This window comes from Cotesia glomerata, linkage group LG10, assembly GCF_020080835.1.
Source record: "Cotesia glomerata isolate CgM1 linkage group LG10, MPM_Cglom_v2.3, whole genome shotgun sequence".
In the NCBI taxonomy this organism is placed as follows: domain Eukaryota; kingdom Metazoa; phylum Arthropoda; class Insecta; order Hymenoptera; family Braconidae; genus Cotesia; species Cotesia glomerata.
Window position 1 is genome coordinate 3,973,206 of NC_058167.1, and position 21,310 is coordinate 3,994,515.

General features: G+C 30.6%; 3 protein-coding genes and 1 long non-coding RNA gene across 10 annotated transcripts in view; 1 reads left to right on the plus strand and 3 right to left on the minus strand.

The window, feature by feature from the left end:
* Window positions 1-1,660: 1,660 nt before the first annotated feature.
* LOC123272728 lies at window positions 1,661-1,950 on the minus strand. Its single transcript, XR_006511136.1, has 2 exons — window positions 1,801-1,950; window positions 1,661-1,723 (listed from the first exon to the last, which is right to left on the minus strand). It is a non-coding gene; the product is annotated as an uncharacterized LOC123272728 (long non-coding RNA).
* A 1,488-nt stretch (window positions 1,951-3,438) lies between these two features.
* LOC123272723 (lysine--tRNA ligase-like) lies at window positions 3,439-6,176 on the minus strand. Of its 4 annotated transcripts, none has more exons than XR_006511128.1 (2): window positions 5,947-6,176; window positions 3,439-4,076 (listed from the first exon to the last, which is right to left on the minus strand). XR_006511128.1 is itself a non-coding variant. In XM_044739724.1 (2 exons), the coding sequence occupies exon 2, from the start codon at window positions 4,009-4,011 to the stop codon at window positions 3,568-3,570; it is 444 nt and encodes a 147-aa protein (XP_044595659.1). In that variant the 5' UTR covers window positions 4,012-4,076; window positions 4,835-4,870; the 3' UTR covers window positions 3,445-3,567. The 4 variants fall into 4 exon arrangements, 1 of the variants encoding a protein (XP_044595659.1); XR_006511129.1 differs by lacking the exon at window positions 5,947-6,176 and adding an exon at window positions 4,840-4,905; XR_006511127.1 differs by lacking the exon at window positions 5,947-6,176 and adding an exon at window positions 4,631-4,736.
* Window positions 6,177-6,186: 10 nt separating this feature from the next.
* LOC123272709 (protein will die slowly) lies at window positions 6,187-12,652 on the plus strand. 3 transcript variants are annotated; one of them, XM_044739703.1, is made up of 9 exons: window positions 6,187-6,361; window positions 7,238-7,343; window positions 7,424-7,520; window positions 7,751-7,914; window positions 7,992-8,081; window positions 8,156-8,295; window positions 8,386-8,617; window positions 11,086-11,173; window positions 12,295-12,652. In XM_044739703.1, the coding sequence occupies exons 2-9, from the start codon at window positions 7,254-7,256 to the stop codon at window positions 12,393-12,395; spliced, it is 1,002 nt and encodes a 333-aa protein (XP_044595638.1). In that variant the 5' UTR covers window positions 6,187-6,361; window positions 7,238-7,253; the 3' UTR covers window positions 12,396-12,652. The 3 variants fall into 3 exon arrangements, with proteins under 3 accessions (XP_044595638.1, XP_044595639.1, XP_044595640.1); XM_044739704.1 differs by having other exon boundaries at window positions 6,187-6,295; XM_044739705.1 differs by lacking the exon at window positions 6,187-6,361 and adding an exon at window positions 6,533-6,653.
* Window positions 12,653-12,829: 177 nt separating this feature from the next.
* The window catches only part of LOC123272697 (E3 ubiquitin-protein ligase UBR4), a 52,619-nt gene continuing 44,138 nt past the window's right edge, over window positions 12,830-21,310 (minus strand). For both annotated transcript variants that reach the window (XM_044739661.1, XM_044739660.1), the window contains exons 15-16: window positions 13,393-21,268; window positions 12,830-13,329 (exon numbers count right to left, since the gene is read on the minus strand). In XM_044739661.1, coding sequence (XP_044595596.1) covers window positions 13,265-13,329; window positions 13,393-21,268 — 7,941 coding nt within the window. In that variant the 3' untranslated portion in view covers window positions 12,830-13,264. The remainder of the gene's footprint in view (window positions 13,330-13,392; window positions 21,269-21,310) is intronic.

Here is a 21,310-nt window from a genome sequence, read left to right on the forward strand (position 1 = left end):
AAGTTGCTCTGAAACTTTTTCACACCAAGTTGACGATAAGTTTCTCAAGAAATTTGGCGACATATTGCGGCAGTAGATTGGTCTCTTTTTTCTCAGAAACTTGTAGCCAACTTGGCGCCAACAGTTACAAATTCGGAAGTTGACCGCAAGTTGTCGCTAAGTTGGTGGCAACTATCTGACACCAACTTGGTTGGTCTGAAACTGTGGCTATCAGGGATCTTGTTTCTGATAGTTATTACCCTATTAGCACAAGCGAAACGAAGTTCACGTAAACCTGCGGCCGGAATTTGACGTAAAGTTTACGCTAACAGTAGAGCAACAGTTATACTTATAACAGTTGACGTGAAGTTAACGTTAACTTTCTGCAACTTTGCGTTAACTTTGAGTGAACCTTTCGGAAAATTCCGGCAATAGATTTACGCTAACTTGATGTGTAAGTTAAAGTCAAGTTCTGGGAAACTGTTGCAAATGCAGCGGTTGATGCGAAGTTAACATAAAGTTGACGTAAACTATTGAACATCAACCTAGTTGATGGTCAACCTGTGCTAACTGGGTATATTTCTCGTTTTCTCATTCGAGTATTTTTCAGTTCGGTTATTTGTCCAGTCCATTCAGTTAGCTAATCGAAAAAAAATAACTACTTATTATTTACTTTCGAAACATACATTTTTCTCTTCTAAACCATATTCAAGTATCGTTGATTTCGAACACATTTATTAGTCGTGACTTAGTTCAGAGTCAAACTTTTCTGGCACCCGGAAAATGCGGTGTGAGTGCCAATCAAAATGTGTTAATTACAATTAAACGAAGCAATATCAAGCTTTAACATTGCATGAGGTTCTTCATTAAAGATTAATGACGAAGCTGAAAAAAAATGAATCCGAAAATTTTATATAATTTCAGATTTCTTGAACACACCACCATATTGACAGTTGTTTTCACTAAAGATCTAAAAAAAATTTTAAAAACGGGTTTTTTCACTAAAACTGATAATTAATACACTAAGCAATGTTTTCAATGAGTTTAGTATCCTTGACTAATGTAAATCTATATAAATATATAATATGATTACATATATACAAGCGAAATCGTTTTTTCTTGAGTTGACATGCTTCCGAAAAAATTTATGGTACTCAATGACGCGCGCCAAGTACGATAAAAAATTTTTTTTTAATTTTTTAATTTTTAACAAATTTTATTTCAATTTTTTCAACATTATGACGGTTTCTTGGTATTTTTTTGTATTTCACATCTTTTTGTAGAGAATGAAAATTATTGAAACGAGCCTAATTTTTTTTGCAAAGTGCAAATGTTATTGAGATGAGTTCTATGAACGTGGACTTGGCGCAATTTTTTACAGTTAAACTGTTTTTGTTCGGATTTACATTATCGCCTGCATAAACTTGTGGATCGATAATAAAGTTTTTTCCTTATCATTGGAGCAAATTTTCGGATAGTGTCCAATCGGGAGTTGTAATTTCGGATTATTACGAAGAGGATATAAAAATTGTCGGATAGTGTCCAATCGGGAGTTGTAATTTCGGATTATTACGAAAAGGATATAAAAATTTTCGGTTGCTGACGATGTGGATTTTGTCGTTTCGGATAAATACTATTCTAGCAAATTCTGTTTATGAAAATTGTCTATACGACTTTCGGAGGGAAGACGTCTATTAGGTGTAGACCAATGAGTTAGATTACCGGTGACTTAGATCCCGATTACCTAGATTTCCATAACCCAAATCCGATTACCCAAATTATCCATGACGTAGAATTTCTATGAGATAGATTACCGATTACCTAGAATTCCGATTACTTAGAATCCGATTGCCTAGAAATTTTATTGGATATAATTCCGATTACACTGAAATCCGATTGCCTATAATTCTGTTAACTTACAATCCCTATGGCATGGATTTCTTTTACCTTGATAAAAAAAAGTTAATTTGGATAGATGGAGCTCATTGCAACACAACGTTCATTTTCTGTAAAAACTTAAGATTGTTTTCATAAAGCGACAATATAATCAGATATATATGTTCAATTTATATTTATGATGGTTAGTAGTGTAATGTTGTGACAGGTTATAAACATCAAGTGAGGTTATAAATAACTATTAAATTATAATATTTATTAAAAAATTTTATTAATGAGATCTTATTGCTGCACAAAGTTCAATAAAGGAAATTAATGTTCAATATTTTACAAATAAAATTTAAAATTTTAATAAGCAATTAGATATTCTTAAATTTAAAAAATGGTTATTATTTACAACTGTGATCAACCCCATTTTGGGCCATAACTAGGTGAAAAATTAACATTTTTTTATTCTGCTTGTTTTTACGGCGCATTTATGATAAGAATGTCGTGAAAGGAAAAAATAAAGATTTCGATTGATGTACATAATTGACATTTATATACACAGCAACGACACCCTGGCGTCTCTGAGGCGGCAAATACTGCGTAGGAGAAAGGCCAACGGTACTAATGTTAAATTAGATTTGTACATTAACGGCGAGTCTTTGGATGAAGCGGACGACCGCAAGCTGCTTTCTCAAATCCCTCTAAGGGACAAAATGCTGCTGTCTGTGAAGTTGAGCCAGATGCACAGCAACATCCCCAGCTCGCTGGATGGCAGCTCAGGCAACTCAACGAGCTCGCCACACCATCCTTACGACAATTCTAATGTCGAGACAGAATACTTGTTACATATAGTGTCGCGACAAAGTTGACTCAAAATCAGGTGAACCAGATGCTTCCAGGTGGTACCGAGTCTGACCGTTGCTGTCAAATGTTTATGTAAACCGTCAATTATGAATTGCCAGACATGCTGAAAATACGTGCCATAATAAAGATCGCCAGGGCCGCTTCAACCGGTAACCTCGACAACGTCGACGCTTCTACCGATGTATTTCGCACAATGCATGAAGCTAATCAGCGAGATCCACGATCAATAGAAGCCAATGACATTTTAGGATAAAAAAAATAAAAAATTACAATTTTTTAAAGCGTCCTTTTCTTATTACAGCTGCTAAGCAATTTGAAGTTCACGAGCTGTTTTAAAGGACTTGAATTTACTTTTTTTTTTAAATAATTTATTAATTCTTGATATTTTTGACAACGATTAATCTTTTTTTTTATTTTAATAATTAAAAATTTTTAATTTTATAACAAAATAATACGCTCGATATATTAAATTATATTATTTAAATTGATAAAATCAAAAATTATATTTATTATAGTAACTAGCTACCTTGCAGTCACTATGTGATTGCCGTGATTTGTGAACTATAAATGAAAAAAATTTTGCTCTATTAAATAATTAATTTTATTAAATTACACGGTACTTTCTAAGCTATTGACATTTTTAAAGATATTAGTTCATCCCGATATTACACTTATTAAGAGCTTTTATTTGAGTACCCACATGCATTTTGAAATATTTTTCATATATACATATACATAAATACATAAAATATATGAAAAATTGATATGGGTACTCAAATGAAAAGTCTCCGTAAATTTAATGTCGAGGTGAACTTATATTTTTAAAAATGTCAATAGTTCTCAAGTTACAAGGTCATTTCTCAATTGTGTATCTACAGATAGAGTATTTTTGAATGCAGTCGAAATACTTATCATAACAAATTGACTATCAAACGTGCCTAACAAACGTGCGGTGGCTGTCGATGAAGGACACTCGACGTTATGCTTAATGCACAAATCACTCAGGAATTTGTTGGCTTCCTCGGAGTTTAATTCCTCAGGATCCGGAAACTTGACGCCCAGTTTCTCTTCCAGGATTTTTATCACTGGCAGTTGTCTCGGGGGAGTGAAGTCTATTTTTACATTTTCGCCTTGCGGACGGTCTGGGTGGTAGACTAACTTGTGGATTCCATGAATGCTTTTTACCATTCCTGAGACCAGTGTCTCGGTTATTACCATCAGGTCGTGTTCGTCGGCGTAGGCCATGTAAAAATCGCAGGATGTGAATTCAGGGTTGGGGGTCATGTCTATTCATTTCAGAATAAGTGACGGATTTCGTAGACTCGATTGAATCTTCCGACTATTAACATCTGAAAAATTAATATTTATTTTTAATTATAAAATTTGGATTTAACTTTTAATAAATTAATAAAAATTTATAATTAAAAAAAAATATTTGTCTTGTGAAAATAGAATTATTTTTTTTATAATATAAATTCAGGTCATAGATTATTTTTTAATAAAAAAAATTTTTTATACAAAATTTAAATTTTATTGATCAAACATTTTTTTTAATTATAAATATTTGAATCTAATTTTTTTGCTTTATTTCATAATTTATATTTTATAGATTTATCAAGTAATTTTTTGTTATAAAAAAAAATTACGACTAAAAAAATTTTTTTTTAATTCTAAAAGAAATTTAAGACAGAGCAATTTTATAACTGAGAAAAAGAAAAATTATTTAGATAAAAATTTTTAAAAATTAATTTATTAAAAATATACATATATTGGCTCATATAAAAACACAACTAAAACTGTCAATTATGTACATCAATCGAAATCTTTATTTTTTCCTTTCACGACATTCTTATCATAAATGCGCCGTAAAAACAAGCAGAATAAAAAAATGTTAATTTTTCACCTAGTTATGGCCCAAAATGGGATTGATCACAGTTGTAAACAATAACCATTTTTTAAATTTAAGAATATCTAATTGCTTATTAAAATTTTAAATTTTATTTGTTAAATATTGAACATTAATTTCCTTTATTGAACTTTGTGCAGCAATAAGATCTCATTAATAAATATTTTTAATAAATATTATAATTTAATAGTTATTTATAACCTCACTTGATGTTTATAACCTGTCACAACATTACACTACTAACCATCATAAATATAAATTGAACATATATATCTCATAATATTGTCGCTTTATGAAAACAATCTTAAGTTTTTACAGAAAATGAACGTTGTGTTGCATAGAGCTCCATCTATCCAAATTAACTTTTTTTTATCAAGGTAAAAGAAATCCATGCCATAGGGATTGTAAGTTAACAGAATTATAGGCAATCGGATTTCAGTGTAATCGGAATTATATCCAATAAAATTTCTAGGCAATCGGATTCTAAGTAATCGGAATTCTAGGTAATCGGTAATCTATCTCATAGAAATTCTACGTCATGGATAATTTGGGTAATTGGATTTTGGGTTATGGAAATCTAGGTAATCGGGATCTAAGTCACCGGTAATCTAACTCATTGGTATACACCTAATAGACGTCTTCCCCTTTCGGATGATGTCCTGTCGAGATTTGTTTTGTCAGATCATGTCAAGGAGGATTAAAAAATTTTCTATAGATGGCGATGCGGATTCTGTTATTTCTGTGAAATGACCATTCGGAAAACATTCGTTTATTCGAAACGAGACCCAGCCAAAAAAAAAAAAGGATTTTACGGAAATTAAACCTAAAGGTGCGATTTCACGACACTTGACGCCAGCTTCGAGCGTCAAATTTGATCACACTGTATAATTTCGATTAGAGTGCCATCTAGATAAAAAGCAGCGTCAAACTTTTAGCGTCAAGCGTCATTTTGACGAAATAAACGACCCTAGTTTTACAAGTAAGAAAAATCGAAAGTTTACTTATCAGCCTATGTTATACCCTAACCTATTTGGATCAACAATAACAACAACAACAACAACAACACATAATTTTTATGACAAATCAATCACAACAAAAAAAATGATTTAAAAAATTTCCGCTAATAACTTTTTTCAATTTTCACATGCGGTATTTTTTATTAAATTTTTTCATAATAATTTCACTGTTATAAAATTCTAAAAAATTTATAACATTTGTCAACTTTAGTGTCATAATTTAATGAATATTGGAATATTTATTAATATTTTTATAGATATCAATAGGTTAGAATAAAGAATAGCTATAGATTTTACCTCATCGAAATCCATTATATTTTTTTTATTTTAATGTTTCATAAACAATAAATAATATTTTTAATTTAATTAAATAGTACATAAGCGTCAATTAAATAAAGCTCAGAATTTTCAGCTTTATCACTGCTCTTTATCTAGATGGCGCTTTGATCGAAATTATACAGTGTGATCGAATTCGACGCTCGAAGCTGGCGTCAAGCGTCATCGTGAAATCGCACCTTAAGACTTGATTTACAATAATCTTCTACGTTGTTTCCAATGCCCGTGTATGCACACACATAAAATAGAACTATGTTGTTCACCAGCTTGAGAACATTAAAAACTACGTTTTTTCATCTAAAACTAAAAGGTTATCTTATTTTATCACAATAAAAACTAAGTTTTTCTTACCATCAATAATTTATAAACTTTAAAGGTATTTCCAACCATTAGTGTAAACTAGTCATTTAAATATAATCAAAAAAAATTTTATTGTCTGAAATTGAAATCGAGTTAATCTTAAGCATCTGTATGTTAACATTTTTTTTTGAAAAAAGTTAATTTTAACATAATTTTTTATTAAATCTACAGTAATTTGAATAAAATTAAAAATATTAGCATTTATTTTAATATCGAGTATTATTATGTTTCTAAACGGTTTGGTTATTAGGCTTTAAATGGATTTTTATAGCGATTTTCAATTAGACATCAAGTGTTGATAAACATTAGTAAGTGTTACTCACAATTTTCATTGAGTTTTGTACCGGTTCGAATAAGTTTTACGACAGTTGAAAAGAATCGAATTTTATTAAATGTGAATCGATTTTTTAAATCGTTTTCGAAATTTGTATCATGTTTTGTATTTTTATTTATTGAGAAATCCGTTTCCTTCATTTACAGCAAATATAAAAATTAAGAATCCAAGTCATTAACATGATTTCAAAATCGATGTAATTTTTGTATTATGAGTTATTTAGAAATGATATAATTTACTAATTTGGATGTTAACAATATTTTGCAAAAAAGTCAATAGTTGTCAATAAAAAATTGAAACATTGAATGACAGTAAATAATAAGGTTTCAAAATTTATCATGTGTAGTAACTACGTTATAGCATTTTTTTTAAAGAAGAGAGTGAACAAGGTTATTCGAAAGTTATTCTTTTAATTTTTTTCAAATTAATGAGCTGATTAAAATATTTCTCACAATAATTGAACAAAATTACGATTATGAGCATAAAGTATTGCCAAGACATTTATATGTGGATGCATTTTAATTGCAATGAAACTAATAATTTTTCTTTGGTTCTTAGATATTAACCTGAAATAATGGTACCTCTTGGACCCTCTCCAGTTCACCAATCATTAAATAGTGTAACATCAACACCTTCTACTGGGACTAAAGGCAGTTCGGCTGTTGTAAGAAAAATTATTTCAATTTCATAATTTTAGTTCTAAATTTTCTCAAACATTAATTGGATTTCAATTTTATCCATTAGAAACCCAATTATACTTTGAAATATACACTCGCTGGACACACCAAAGCTGTATCTTCAGTCAAATTTAGTCCGAACGGAGAATGGCTAGCAAGTTCATGTAAGTAAACGATGATGTCAAACTAAACATTGATTAACTAATATCTGATCAGTTGATAAAATTTTAGAATTTTTATATTTTCGTCTTTAATTGTTCACCAGCGTAGACTCATAAATTTTAACTAAGAGTATTCTTAATATCGTAGCCTCGAATTTAAAAAAGTTCTGATACCCACAAAATACATATATATATATATTTATATATATCAACCTGAATTTTATTATTCTCAGCTGCTGATAAACTTATCAAAATATGGGGATCTTATGATGGAAAATTTGAAAAAACTATTCAAGGACATAAGTTAGGAATCTCAGATGTAGCGTGGTCTAGTGATAGCCGATTATTAGTTTCTGCTTCTGATGACAAAACTCTAAAAATATGGGAGCTAAGCTCGGTGAGTATTGACTTTAAAATCATTTTTTCTAGATATTAATCATAAATCACAATGCAATAATACATAACATATTTCAGGCTAAGTGCTTAAAAACCCTGAAAGGTCATAGTAACTACGTTTTTTGTTGTAATTTTAATCCTCAATCCAATCTCATTGTTTCTGGTTCAGTAAGTTTTTTTTTTTTTTTCTATAATTAAATTAAAAATAGTGAAAAAAACCTTTTAAAAAATTATTTTTCTAGTTTGATGAAAGTGTCAGAATTTGGGATGTTAGAACAGGAAAGTGTTTAAAAACATTACCAGCTCACTCTGATCCCGTAAGTGCTGTTCATTTCAATAGAGATGGATCCTTAATTGTATCTAGCAGTTATGATGGATTATGGTAAAATTGACTTAAAAATTTAATGTATTATAAATTATCGTTTCTATTGATTTTTTCAAGTTTAAAAAGTATAATTATATCATTAAATAGCCGTATATGGGATACTGCATCTGGACAATGTTTGAAAACTCTTATTGATGACGATAATCCACCAGTATCATTCGTTAAATTTTCTCCCAATGGGAAATATATTTTGGCGGCTACACTGGATAATACTCTTAAATTGTGGGATTATAGCAAAGGAAAATGTCTGAAAACTTACACAAGCCATCGTAATGAAAAATACTGCATATTTGCCAATTTTTCTGTCACCGGCGGCAAGGTTTGTATAAGTTTTAATAATTTTTTAGTTATTAATGGAGGGAACAACAATTTCATATTTTCTGTAGTTTAAACCTTTATTTTTTGGAGTTTTGGTTAACATAAATAAATTTTTTTTTATCTCAGGAATGTGAACAAGATAGGATCATAATAACAAATTACATTATTATTTCTGCGACGTTTTGGTCATTTATTTGACCTTCCTCAGGCATCTGAAAATTTCACATGTTAATAACTAACAACATAACATAACAATTGTTACAAATACAATATTTACCATAATACGAATTCTAACAATCACTATCTTACATTGCTCAGTTGCCTTAGTCATATAAATCTTTACAGAATTAATAAAACTGGTAAATTTATTAATTAATTACAAACTCCAGAAATAAAGTCAACACGACACTTATAAAAATTGTTAATTGCATGGCACCAATTAGCCCGCCTCCAAAACATTAGGTACATGAATCATACTATACAATCTAAAAACATCTGTCATCTATACTAGCGCCAAACGCGCTAAGTATTAAATTCAAATTAAATATAAATACAAAATAAATATCAACTTTCCTTACAATGTGAAAATTATACAAATCACAATTATAATTAAAATTATTTCCTTCTTTTAGATTTATAATCTCTTAATATATCATTATATAAAATATTTAAATTATTAGTGTCAGTTCTTTTATTCACAGTATCATTTATTCTGATAAAGATCATTTCACTTACATTACGCTTCCACCAATTAATTTCTTTGTCTAAAATTTCTACATTTTCAAACGCGAAATTATGATGTTGATCAAAATAATGCGCTGCTAGTGCCGTTTTGTTCTCTTTTACTACGTTAATATTTTTACAATCGTATATATGTTGTTTTACTCTATTATTTAAATATTGTTTGGTTTGTCCAACATAACACAATCCACATGAGCAAGGTATTCTATACACTATTCCAGCTTGTTGTTGTTTACTTACTGGATCTTTTACAGTCGACGCTCTCTGTATTGGACCTATCTGTATTTGACTGCTCTCTGTATTTGACCACATTCTTCCTCTGTATTTGACGATTTTACACAGCTCTTATGGACAAGGACGAGTCAAATACAGAGAATGGTCCTGTACGGGCGAGTCAAATACATAGAGCGTTGACTGTAACTTCGAATAGATGGAATTCGCTCTTAAGATGTTATAAAATGCTAATCTCACATTCGTTCCTATAAAACACCTATCTATTCTCTGTGATAGTTCTGCTACATAAGGAAACTGACAATATTTAATGCTATTATTCATATTACCCAAACTAGATGTTTTATTTTTCAAGTTCTCTTTATTGAAAGTTCTCTTGAAAAATAAAACATCTGAACGTAATAACTGAACTTGCGACCATGTTGGCCAGAACTATGCTTAACAGGCTATCACAGAAAGACAATGCTGAATTAAAAGGGCTGTGGCTCCAAAATCTTAGGACAAAGATCGGTAAGTGCAGTAAGCTAACTGCTGCTGAGCAAACTTAGCAACTATAGTATACTCCAGCTAATGAGTCTCGCATCGTCTGGCAACCGAAAATGGCCTAAGCCTGCCGATCAGTAAAAGCGCAAGCATGCTATTCGCGATCTGCCTGGGTAGACAACTGATGTGATGCGTGCTGTGACAAGTAGCGACATAACCAATTAATATTTTATGCTATTAAGATTAAATCAGAAAAGTATTGTATTTATATAACCAGCTGAGCCGTTGTTCATTGTAGCGAAATTGACAGCTGCTAGCGTTGGCATATGTGCGTTGTAGATGTTCTGATATGTTTTGGAGGCGGGCTAGTGTGCCATGCAATTAACTGATAAGTGTCGTGTTGACTTTATTTCTGGAGTTTGTAATTAATTAATAAATTTACCAGTTTTATTAATTCTGTAAAGATTTATATGACTAAGGCAACTGAGCAATGTAAGATAGTGATTGTTAGAATTCGTATTATGGTAAATATTGTATTTGTAACAATTGTTATGTTATGTTGTTGGTTATTAACATGTGAAATTTTCAGATGCCTGAGGAAGGTCAAATAAATGACCGAAACGTCGCAGAAATAATAATGTAATTTGTTATTATGATCCTATCTTGTCCACATTCCTGAGATAAAAAATTTATTTATGATAACTATGGACGATAATATTAACTATAATAATTCACCGAGGGGTTTTTTCCAAGTTTTGGTTAACGTTTGTTGAATGTCAATTTTTAAAGCTTAAGCACACTTGTGGTACTAAAATTATTTTAAAATCTACATGTGAATTTAATTAAGCTTTAACATTCCACATAAATGATCTCTGTTAACACATTTTTAAAAAATCTATTGCTTTCTTCTTTATTGGCAAACTATTTCTACTTTAATTTGTCAGTTTTCTAATTATTAGAGTAAAAAACTATTTAAATGTAACGATCAATGAATTAAATTTTTTTATATTTCAGTGGATTGTTTCCGGATCAGAAGATAACATGGTATACATTTGGAATTTACAAACAAAAGAAGTTGTTCAAAAACTTCAAGGTCATACAGGTATGACTTATCTTATTATATTATTTATTTTATTTTATGAAATGCATAAGGGGATAAATATAGTAAATGTAGATTCTCAAAGAATATGTAGATATGAAAGTATTAAGATTTTTTTAGTTTTATACTGCCATTGCAGTAGGCACGTCTGTAAAACTATCATTAACACAATCCCACCATTGTTATCGGTTTCCGAATGCTAATTAGAAATTCTTTACTGCCAAATTATTACTCTTAACAGAATTTCAGTATTTAATTAACTTTTAATCAACTGTTTATAATTCTGAAAAATGCTGAAATGTGTTGAAATGGTCTTTATAGGTGTATTTTTTATTTCCCCTTTAAATAATATTGAAAAAATGATTTTCTAAGTTTGAAGTTGTATAATTTGTTATTAGAGTATTATAATAAAAAAAATATTTTTTTGTTGGGATCTAATTAATCTATAAATAAACTTTCTTCTTATTTTTTAAAAATTAGCTCATTAATAGTATATTACATACCTAGGGCAGTAAAATAAGAAATGTCTCAGATCACATGTTGGCTGAGGTCAATAAACATGAGATCTGAGGCTTTCTTATTTACTGTCTAAAGTATGTAATATTCTTTTCGGAAATGTATTTTCAAGATATAAGCACTTAATAAATAAACCATCTTATTAAAAAAAGAAATATAAAAATTTGTGGTTGACATTTGCAACTATGAATCATTATAAGAATTCAACAAATGACCCAGATATTTTAAAAAATTTGCTAAAGAGAACACTACTTAAACTTAAAAAAAAATCCCAAACGTTTAAATTGTAATAATTATTTATTCACCCCGGGTTTAAAAATTATTGATAAAAGTTTAAAATAAAGTATTCAAAAAAATTTAAGAATCCACACATTATCAAAAAAAGTATTACAAATTTTACACTAAGAAATGTTATATAAATTATAGAAAAATTTCGTAAATAATATACATTATTATCTAATCTTTTTAGTTACTAATTTAGTTATGCACAGATGTCTAGATTTTTTTTTTAATTTTTCTATTATATAATAAAATGATTAACCAATATGAACTAATATGATTTTTATTTATTTATTAATTTAATTTTTGAATTTTAATATTTTTTGCAGATGTTGTGCTTTGTACAACATGCCACCCAACCGACAATATTATCGCCTCAGCAGCTCTGGAAGCTGATAAAACTATTAAATTATGGAAAAGTGATACATAGACCATTCAGTTTTAATAAAAGATCGTATGAAATTTTCCATAAGAGACGTTCCCTGGAATTGCAGTTTTATTAATTTCTTCTAAATAAATAAGAATTTAAAAAAAAAAAACGCTTTAATATTCGATAGATTATTTATGAATCTATTCCCTAGTAAGTTTTTTTTTTTTAATTTTTATTTGATAACTAGAAATTGAATTTTAAGTTTTCATTAACCGTATAAGTGCAACAAAGATAGCATGGTTTATTTTGATGAGTGCGAGAACAGAAACAAATGGAAACGGTTGTTCATTTTAATCTGTAAATTTTGCTAGTACAGAAAATTTATTTTATATTTTTATAATCTCCAATATCTAATTAATTAACTATATGCTGTAATTTCACTTTTTTTTCTGTATTTAATTAAACTAAAGCTGACTGATTTCACAAATAAAAAATAAAATTTCAATTTTTATTTGTTTAAACACATCATTAGCACTTACATCGCGAAATCATCATTAAGTTTTTGTTTACATTCATAATTACAAAAGTGTCACCTAAAAATATGAACTTTGGGATACAGTAAGCAAAATGTAATATACGAGATTTTCTTAATATAATTTTCTAATAATAAATAACAGTACAGATTATATAAGAACAGTAAAAATAAAATGACACCAAAATGTATTTCTATGATACAAATATATCATCGTTTTATTAAATTAAAATTTATTGAAGAACAGATTGATATTCTTTTCAAAACAAAATTGTAATTAATATGAATAAAATAATGTGTTACAAATAATTTATAATTATTAAATAATTTTTCCATAATTATTATCAAATCAATTGAAATATATTTGAAGTAACATTAGGATTTCTAAATCATTCATTTAAGCTAACTTTTTTAAACAATCAGTTATATATGATTGTAAATCCGGAATATCGCCATGTAAATCTGAAAATTATAAGAAAAAAAATTTAATCACATGTTAAATTATCAATTCAAAAAAATACTTACCAACAATATCACAAAATTCGTTAAATGAACTGCAGGGTAATAATTCATCTCGATATTTTGCTAAAACATGTTCTGAAGCTTTTATCATAATTTCATCGTTTTCTCGAATATAGTCAGCTAGAGTAGTGGACCATTGTTGATATGATGTAATTTTAGCAGATGAATTTGCGTCCTTAAAGAAATTTGCGTAAATTGCATCAATGAGACCAAAGTAGATGAAAATACTTTTATAAATAGAATACTCCTTCACAGTAATGTCAGTAATTGTTTTTGTTGGACCGGAAGGTGAAATGTGCCGTTGATGAGCAAGTATAATAAGTCTTTGTAAATGTATTATTCTTTTTTCCTTCCATAAAGTAGGCGAATGTACAATGAGTGAAAGTGTTATCTGATACAAAGGTCCTTCAGCTTCATAACATTGATCTAGCCATGCAGATGATGAAGGCGATTTCAGGTAGTTCATCATTTGTTGTTCTTCTTTAACACTAGCTCGCGTTGTATTCATGACATATAAAGCCATATGTATTAGGTAAGGTATTATATGCATATTAGACTGGGGCCCTCCACCTCCTGTATCATCATGAAAACTCTTTTCTTGAGCAAATCGAAGTAGTAAAAGTTTTAAATCATGAACCGTAGATGAATAAGATATATCTCTGTGACCCGTGCATTCTTGCAAATACGTATTATGTCTAGCTAAACAACTAGCAAATGCAGATTCAGGAACTAATGGTCCCCAAAGTGGAAGAAGACCATTACATTTAGTATTTGCATTTTGTAAAGCTGCGCTCTCCCATTCATCTCTGGCTCGTGCTAGACGAACTGCTGACATATGACAATCAACATGAACTACATTAAAATGTGTCACTGTTGAGTATCCAATAGTTTTTCTTGGTTTTACTTCAAATTCTTCAATATTGCAACGTTTAGTAAAAGTATATATTCCTAAAACCATGCTTGGCTTAAATTTATATCCTTCGCGACAGATTACACACACAAGTCCAGTCTCATCTCCAAGGTCTTCTATTTGTTGAAGAAGTGTTCCACTAGCAGTAACTTGTCCTTTATCGTTTGTTCGCATTCCAAGAGCGCCAAGCTGACGTTCTCGCATTGCCATCGCTAAACGTTTCTTTTCACTACGAGTATTTTGACGAGCTTCTTCAATTAATTTAGCAACTTTCTTGTTTGTGCACAGCGCTTCGAGAAGATTTTCAGCTAATGATCCAACATGTTCATCAGATGATACTTGTTCTAGTCTATGAATTATATTTATTGTAATTTGAGATGCAGTAAGTTGAGTCGGTTGATGATCTGTTGCCAAACCAGTTAAAAATCGTAGAATGTATTTCAGAGCTGGTTTTGATATGAATTCTTTCAGCTCATCACTGTCAGTACGTAAAAGTGTAGGCTTTACACATGGAGCATAAACTGTTATATATTCAAAAGCATCTCTAACAATACCCATATCAATAAAATAATCTTTTAAAGTGTTACCAATTACATTTCGATCAATTCCCTGGGTTAATACACAGAATAATTCCAACTTTTGTTCATCCTCAGCTGTATGCTCATAATCAAATTCGTAAAAATTAAGCACAGGCTTAAAATAATTATATAGAATATTCATTTTATCTTGATTACCGTATGTTAGAGTAGCGAGAACTCGAGCAAGATGAATTAAAACATTAGTACTTTGTCTAACAGCTGATGACTGAGTGCAAGAAAGAAGAGCTTCAATATGTTCTGGTCCACCCAAAGTTTTTGAAAATTCTTTGAAAGATTTTAAAGATTGTGAAGTGGCATTGGTAAGTATTGTTTCCATAATATCTAATAATTGTTCAGTTATTTTAGCCTGAGAGCTATCAGATTCAGTAGCAAGACATTTTTGAAGTATTTCAAGTAATATTGTAACTGCTCCTAATTCAGAGCGACTCAAAACTTCTTGATTTTTTTTAACTTTAACACTCAATCTGAATAATTTTAGCAATACTTGGAGAAGTGGCCGAGCTCGATTAACATCTTGAATTGCAGCTAAACGAGCTAGCATTACTTCAAGTCCTCCACATTCTGCCAGTACATTTGCCATTTTATAAACTTCCTCGTTATTTATTTCTTGTTCAGAACTAACAATTAACGTTTCAACAAATTCTTCAGTTGCATCACCCAGTAAACCTCTCATTCTGTAAACAACTCTCATAGCATCACATTCACCTCCCTCATGAACCCAGATTTTTTTGTACACCTCTTTAACTAAAAGATCTAAGCTTATAATTTTATTATTTACAAGGAGCTCCATTCCATTGTCATCTTCAAGTAAAGCTACAAGCTCACAATCTTGACAGATTTTATTTTTCACGTCTCTCATTAATGGACCAAGGCCGGGCTCTAAACTACTGTATGGATTACCAAGCATTCTTCCTTGAAGAAAGTCTTCTTGTTGTGGATCTTTTTCTAAAGTTAAGAAAAATTCTCCAATATCATTTTCTTCAGGATAAATTATTGAGCAAAGTCTTTCAAAAACAAATACTGGTGTTGTAACGTCTTCTAGACTATATTTTTGTACAGTTTCTACGCAAATAGACATGAATGCTTTTGTTTCTTCTTCTGTTCCTGAAGTCATTTCTTCTAACAATTCCAAAAGTTTTTCTTGTGTATCATCAATAAGCCTAGTTCTTTGTACAACCAAGCGTCTTAAAGAAAGATATCCATTGAGAACTGCGCCAACTAATCTACCTTTATACTGTTGTTTTATATTTTCTTGTTCTAAAAATGAAGCTAATAATTCTGTTATCATTTTTAACGAATAACCTTGAGTTAAATCGCTTGTTAAGGTAGATTCTTCTAACCGATGTAGTTCTTTTATTTCGTCCATTAATAAATCAGCCAATTTAACCATTACCCCGCGTATAGCTAAAAATTGTTTCCATGGTGCTTGACTAATAAGATTTTGGAACAATGACAAAAACTCGGCACTATTTTCTCCAGAAAACTTTAGTTCATCAAGATAACTAATTAATAGTACTAAAACTTTCTTTTTACGTTCTGTACCTTGGCAAATACTTTCAATCATATTGCAAGCTACTTGCCGAGCAAGTCTTGAACTGGGATTAAAAATAACTTCCTTTAACCACGAACTGTTAACTAATCGAAGAGGTTGAATTTCTTTTAAATTTAAACAATGATAATACCAACGACGTGCATATTTTTCAATCAAATATAAATTTCGAGCTTCATCTTTTTTTAAAGGTTTATTTGAAGAAATATTTGATTTTTTTGATGGCATTTTTTGTAACCATTCGCTGAAATTGTGACTTGAAGCATTACTAAGCCACTTGGTTACGTCAATATTTATTCCTTCAGGTAGTTGTACAGTTGCAAGAGATTCTATCATTTTATCTTTATTTTTTTTCGACATAGGTTGATCAGGTTTAATAAGATCTTGTAAAATTTTTAAGCAAGGTAAAATTAGATTTTCCATGATAATTGGACTTTTAGATTCTTTACAAGCCATAAGGAATAATTGAGTTACACACAGCAATTTTTGTTCCCAACAAGAATCTTCCTTTTGTAATAGTGCAGCAAGAAGAGCCATTTCATATCTGATTTCCATAACTAAATCTAAAGTAGTAATTCGATTTTTTAAAGTCATATTCACTCGATTTTTTAAAAGAGAACAAAGTTCTTTTGTTGATTGTAGATTGTCTCGTGTGATTAAACAGAGTAATTGCCGTACATCTTCTTGTGTTTGTACTGTTCCTTTACATAAATTATGATCAATTAGTTCCCGAACAAGACCTTTATTACAGAGGACTTCTTTAGCTATGTTGTTAGTAGCTAGTGCACGAAGAAGCGTAAGACAGTGTTCTGTGGCAGCAGATGCACATCCATAGCACCTTCCTGTTTGTGAGACATTATTTTCTTCTTTAATAACACTATTTACTTTTGATTTACTACAGAAACTCTGAGCTCCTCTTTGGTTTCTGTCATATGTTATTAATTCTCGACGCCAAGCAATTACTCGTTGAATGATTTTGCTTAATTCTTCAAAAGAAGTTTTACAATCTCCACAATATCGTTGAGCTAGTAACTGTATTGTTCGGTTTACTTGAATGTTATTCGATACCTGAATACCTTCTTCAATGTTTCTATCTAGTTTATGTTCCACTATTTTCATTAAAAGCATCTCTAAAGTAGGTTTATTAGATGTTAAAGTTTTGTAAATTCGATCAGCCTTTTCAAGCCAAGTATTAATGGTAGCTACTGTTCTTTTTCGATCTTCGTCATTCTCTATAGGATCAACAGCACAACACGGTCGAGCGGTGAAAGTATAATCAAACTTAGCATATTTGCAAAAACCGCATGCATGACATAGAAATGGATCTTTCTCATCATAATTAATAGCTCGACACTTATGACATTGAAATACATTTTCACCACAATTAGCACAAACTCCAGGATTAGCTGGAACACTAGCAGAACATCTCGGACATTGCAGAGTCTCTGAAGAAGCTTGAATATTTTCGAAAAAATCTGCGTATTCAATCATTAAATTACATGCGATAATTGGTAATGGGAATTCCATTTTAACTTCTGTTTGTCCTTGTGTAAGTGTTATTTTTTTTGCTTTGTACCACATTGCTGGTTTATTTTTTAACTCTACAACTGCTTGAACAGATTTATTGTTATAAAATATATTTATAGTTCTCACCATTTTTACTCTTTTCAAATCACCAATACGTAAAATTATTCGACTAATGGTGTGACTAGATACTAATTTGACTATTTGTGTTGTTGTAGTAAATTTAGAATCGACTTTAATTGAAGAAAGTTTAATTGTAGCCATCGGTACTTCGGGATTATTGCATACTAAACATGGTTCACTTTCCAGATAATATCCATCTAATTCTACAAATTGTGCGAGCATCGTATACAGATTTGCACTAGGATGACAAGAAAGTAATTGATTTTGAGTATGAAGAATTGTAATAGCTTGTTCCATGTAAGAATACATTTTTTTTTCTGTATCAGGAGTTTTTAAAGAAAAATAACCTAGAAGATCAACAAATTGTGCTGCTTTACGGCCATAAACAGGAAGAAGTGGCCATAAATTCCAAAACAGGTCTAATAAAGCTTCTTGTTGAGATGTTCCACTATTTTTATATACAGCTAAAATCAATGAATGTGCTTGCCACCGAACATTGGTATTATTGGTTTCTAATAAAAAAGTTTTGATAAATTTAATAAGTAATGTTGGCGATATTTGTTTTTGAATTTGTTCTACTAAATTAACGGATTGAGATTCTTCGAACTTGGCTTCTATATCTGAATCTTCAGACTTAGCACGATCTCTGCGTTCTTTCGAATTTGATACCAATTTAGATTCTTTTATTTTCATATCTTTCAATTTAGTTAAAGAACAAATAGCACATTGAAGAAGTTGAAGAACAGTAGGACTTACGCCTTCATTGATTAAGGTTGAAATTGTAAAAAGATATGAAAGTATAGTATTTTGTTTTAGACAAAATCTTTGCCAGTTTCCTGTTCGACTTGTTGCTACCTCTACGCAGCACTTTAAGTGTTCCATTAGTTCAACCAAAGAATCATACGGTAAGTTAATAGAATTTAGATGTGTTTGGAAAGGATCATATCCTCCAGAATTACAAAGTTGTTGAACACTTTGCATATGAGAAACAAGAGCATGTAAATCACGCAATTGTCTATATTTTTCTTTGTTACCGCAGATAAATTGTAAGAGTTTCCGCACTTGACGTCTGATAAACGGAGTTTGATAAAGCATCATATATTCACACAAATAGAAATACCAAGCCTGCTGATCAAACGATGGATGTACAGAAATATTTTCTCCGTATTTATGAACTTGATATGGCAATCGTAAAGCCATTTCTGTTAATAATTGTGGATAAGGTTCAAACACATCAACAGCATGTCCTTTAACATATTGCCGTAAAAAAAATGGAGACATGTCAGGTGGTGATGTTGTTAAATGTTCTTTCAATAATTGTCCACCCATAACAGGCTCACTGTCTTCGGTTGAAGTTGTCTTCCAATATTCCAATAAAGCTTTCAATAATATCAAACAGTAATTAATAACTCCGGCTTTATTAAGGATTTTAGCTGTGATTTGCGGAATGAAATTTGAATTTTCAACCAGTGATTTATTATTGCATTTTGATCTTGACATCAGTACACTAAGTAAACGCATTATAATTAAATGAACTTCTCGTTTTCTGCTGCGTTTATGAATATCTGTAATATCAGGTTTTTGCATATTCAATTCATCTACAAGTACATTTACTAAATTTTCAATACTACGACAATCACTTTCTTCTTGACCATCCAAATCTGATGTTAAAGCCAGTAATACTTGCATAAAAGGGATAGAGAGAACGCCAGATACATTAGTTAACTGAGGTATAAATTGAGTTAATTTTTCTAGTAATGAAAGTCGCACAGTGTGAAGTTTAACCATAACTTCAATTGTTACTTCAATTTCTGGATCAGTATTTTGTTCTTGTTCATTCTGTGCAGTAATATTCAAAGAAGCAGGAATATTCGAAGAGTTTACATCTACGTGTGTTAATGATTCCTCACTTGTGCGGGGAATAGTTTCTGGATTATTATCATCATATGCTAAAGTTCTTTCTGAAGTATTTTGCTTACATATTATACTGTCCATAGCACTACCGCCACTTTCACTACTTCCAATTTCACTTTCTTTACTATCAGTACTTCTCACTTGTTCAGCAAGAGACGTTCGCAAAGTTGTACTATCCGCAGCTGCTGACGATCCTTCATCATCGGATCCTCCAGTGAAGGTACTTGAATTGGAAAAATGACTTTGATCTTGTCTTGAAGTTGATTCACGTACGTGACTTAGTCCTGGCATAGCTCGAGTTTGAAGATTTTGTAAAGCAGAATTACTTAAATTTTGAATACTTCGGATACTTTGAAGATTAATCAATCCTTGTTGGAAATTTTGTTGGAGAGTTTGTAAATCGGCACTACTTTCATGGTCTTGTAAGCTTAAAGCAATAGCTAATTCTACCATAGCTTCATCATCAGTATCGGCTGGAAGTTCAAGAAGTTGCGGTAACCTTCTTGATTCAAGTAGCGTTTCTAAAGAACTTGGAGCTAGGACTCCATTACCTTGACTTGAGTTCGCTTCAAGAAGTGCCACAGGTTCAACTGTCTCGACATCAAATTGATTTCCATGATTTTTAGTACCTTGCGATTGTAATGTAGAAGTAATGTCTGATTTTTCATCCATGTCTGCGGCCGCACCCGGTGTATCACAATATGGTGGGCTTGGTACATAAACTCTACCTCGTTTAAATCGAGGTTTTAAAGCTTTTGCAATGGCTTGTTTGGCACTAAAGCTAACAGCAGTATCAGATGATAACAGAAATTGAATATATAGTTTGGCAGCAATACCTGTATTCCACTCTGTATCACATATTGTAAATGCATGAATAATTTCAATTAAAGCATGTGTGACGGCTTCAGTATGAGTTAAACCGGGAACTACAACAGGTCCCAAAGCTAAATTTTTTGGATAAGCCATATGAAGCATCCAAAAAACATCTACTAACTGTAAAACTAAATGCTGTTCATTATCTACCCGAGACCGTTGACTATAAAAAGCTATACGATTATTTTCAAAAATAGGTAAACTATTTTCATCAATAGATTTTGTTGTATTTTGCTCAGCAAATTTAGTTAGATTATATGGCCGAGCAATTGCAATACTTCGGACAATAAGTACAAGCCTGTAAAAATTTTCAGCATCCATCCACGTCTCATTAAGCGTTCGCATTACTTTTAATGATTCCAGTACATGCATGAGCAAAACTTGATCCTACAAATAAAAAAAAAATTTCGTTCATTAATAAGTAAATGA

Excerpts from the sequence above, each read along its gene's own strand:
- LOC123272723 (XM_044739724.1), bottom strand. The coding sequence starts at position 4,011 with ATGACCCCCAACCCTGAATTCACATCCTGCGATTTTTACATGGCCTAC.
- LOC123272709 (XM_044739703.1), top strand. The coding sequence starts at position 7,254 with ATGGTACCTCTTGGACCCTCTCCAGTTCACCAATCATTAAATAGTGTA. Across the intron at positions 8,082-8,155 it reads ATCTCATTGTTTCTGGTTCA|TTTGATGAAAGTGTCAGAAT; the intron begins GTAAGTTTTTTT and ends TTATTTTTCTAG. Across the intron at positions 8,296-8,385 it reads AGCAGTTATGATGGATTATG|CCGTATATGGGATACTGCAT; the intron begins GTAAAATTGACT and ends ATCATTAAATAG.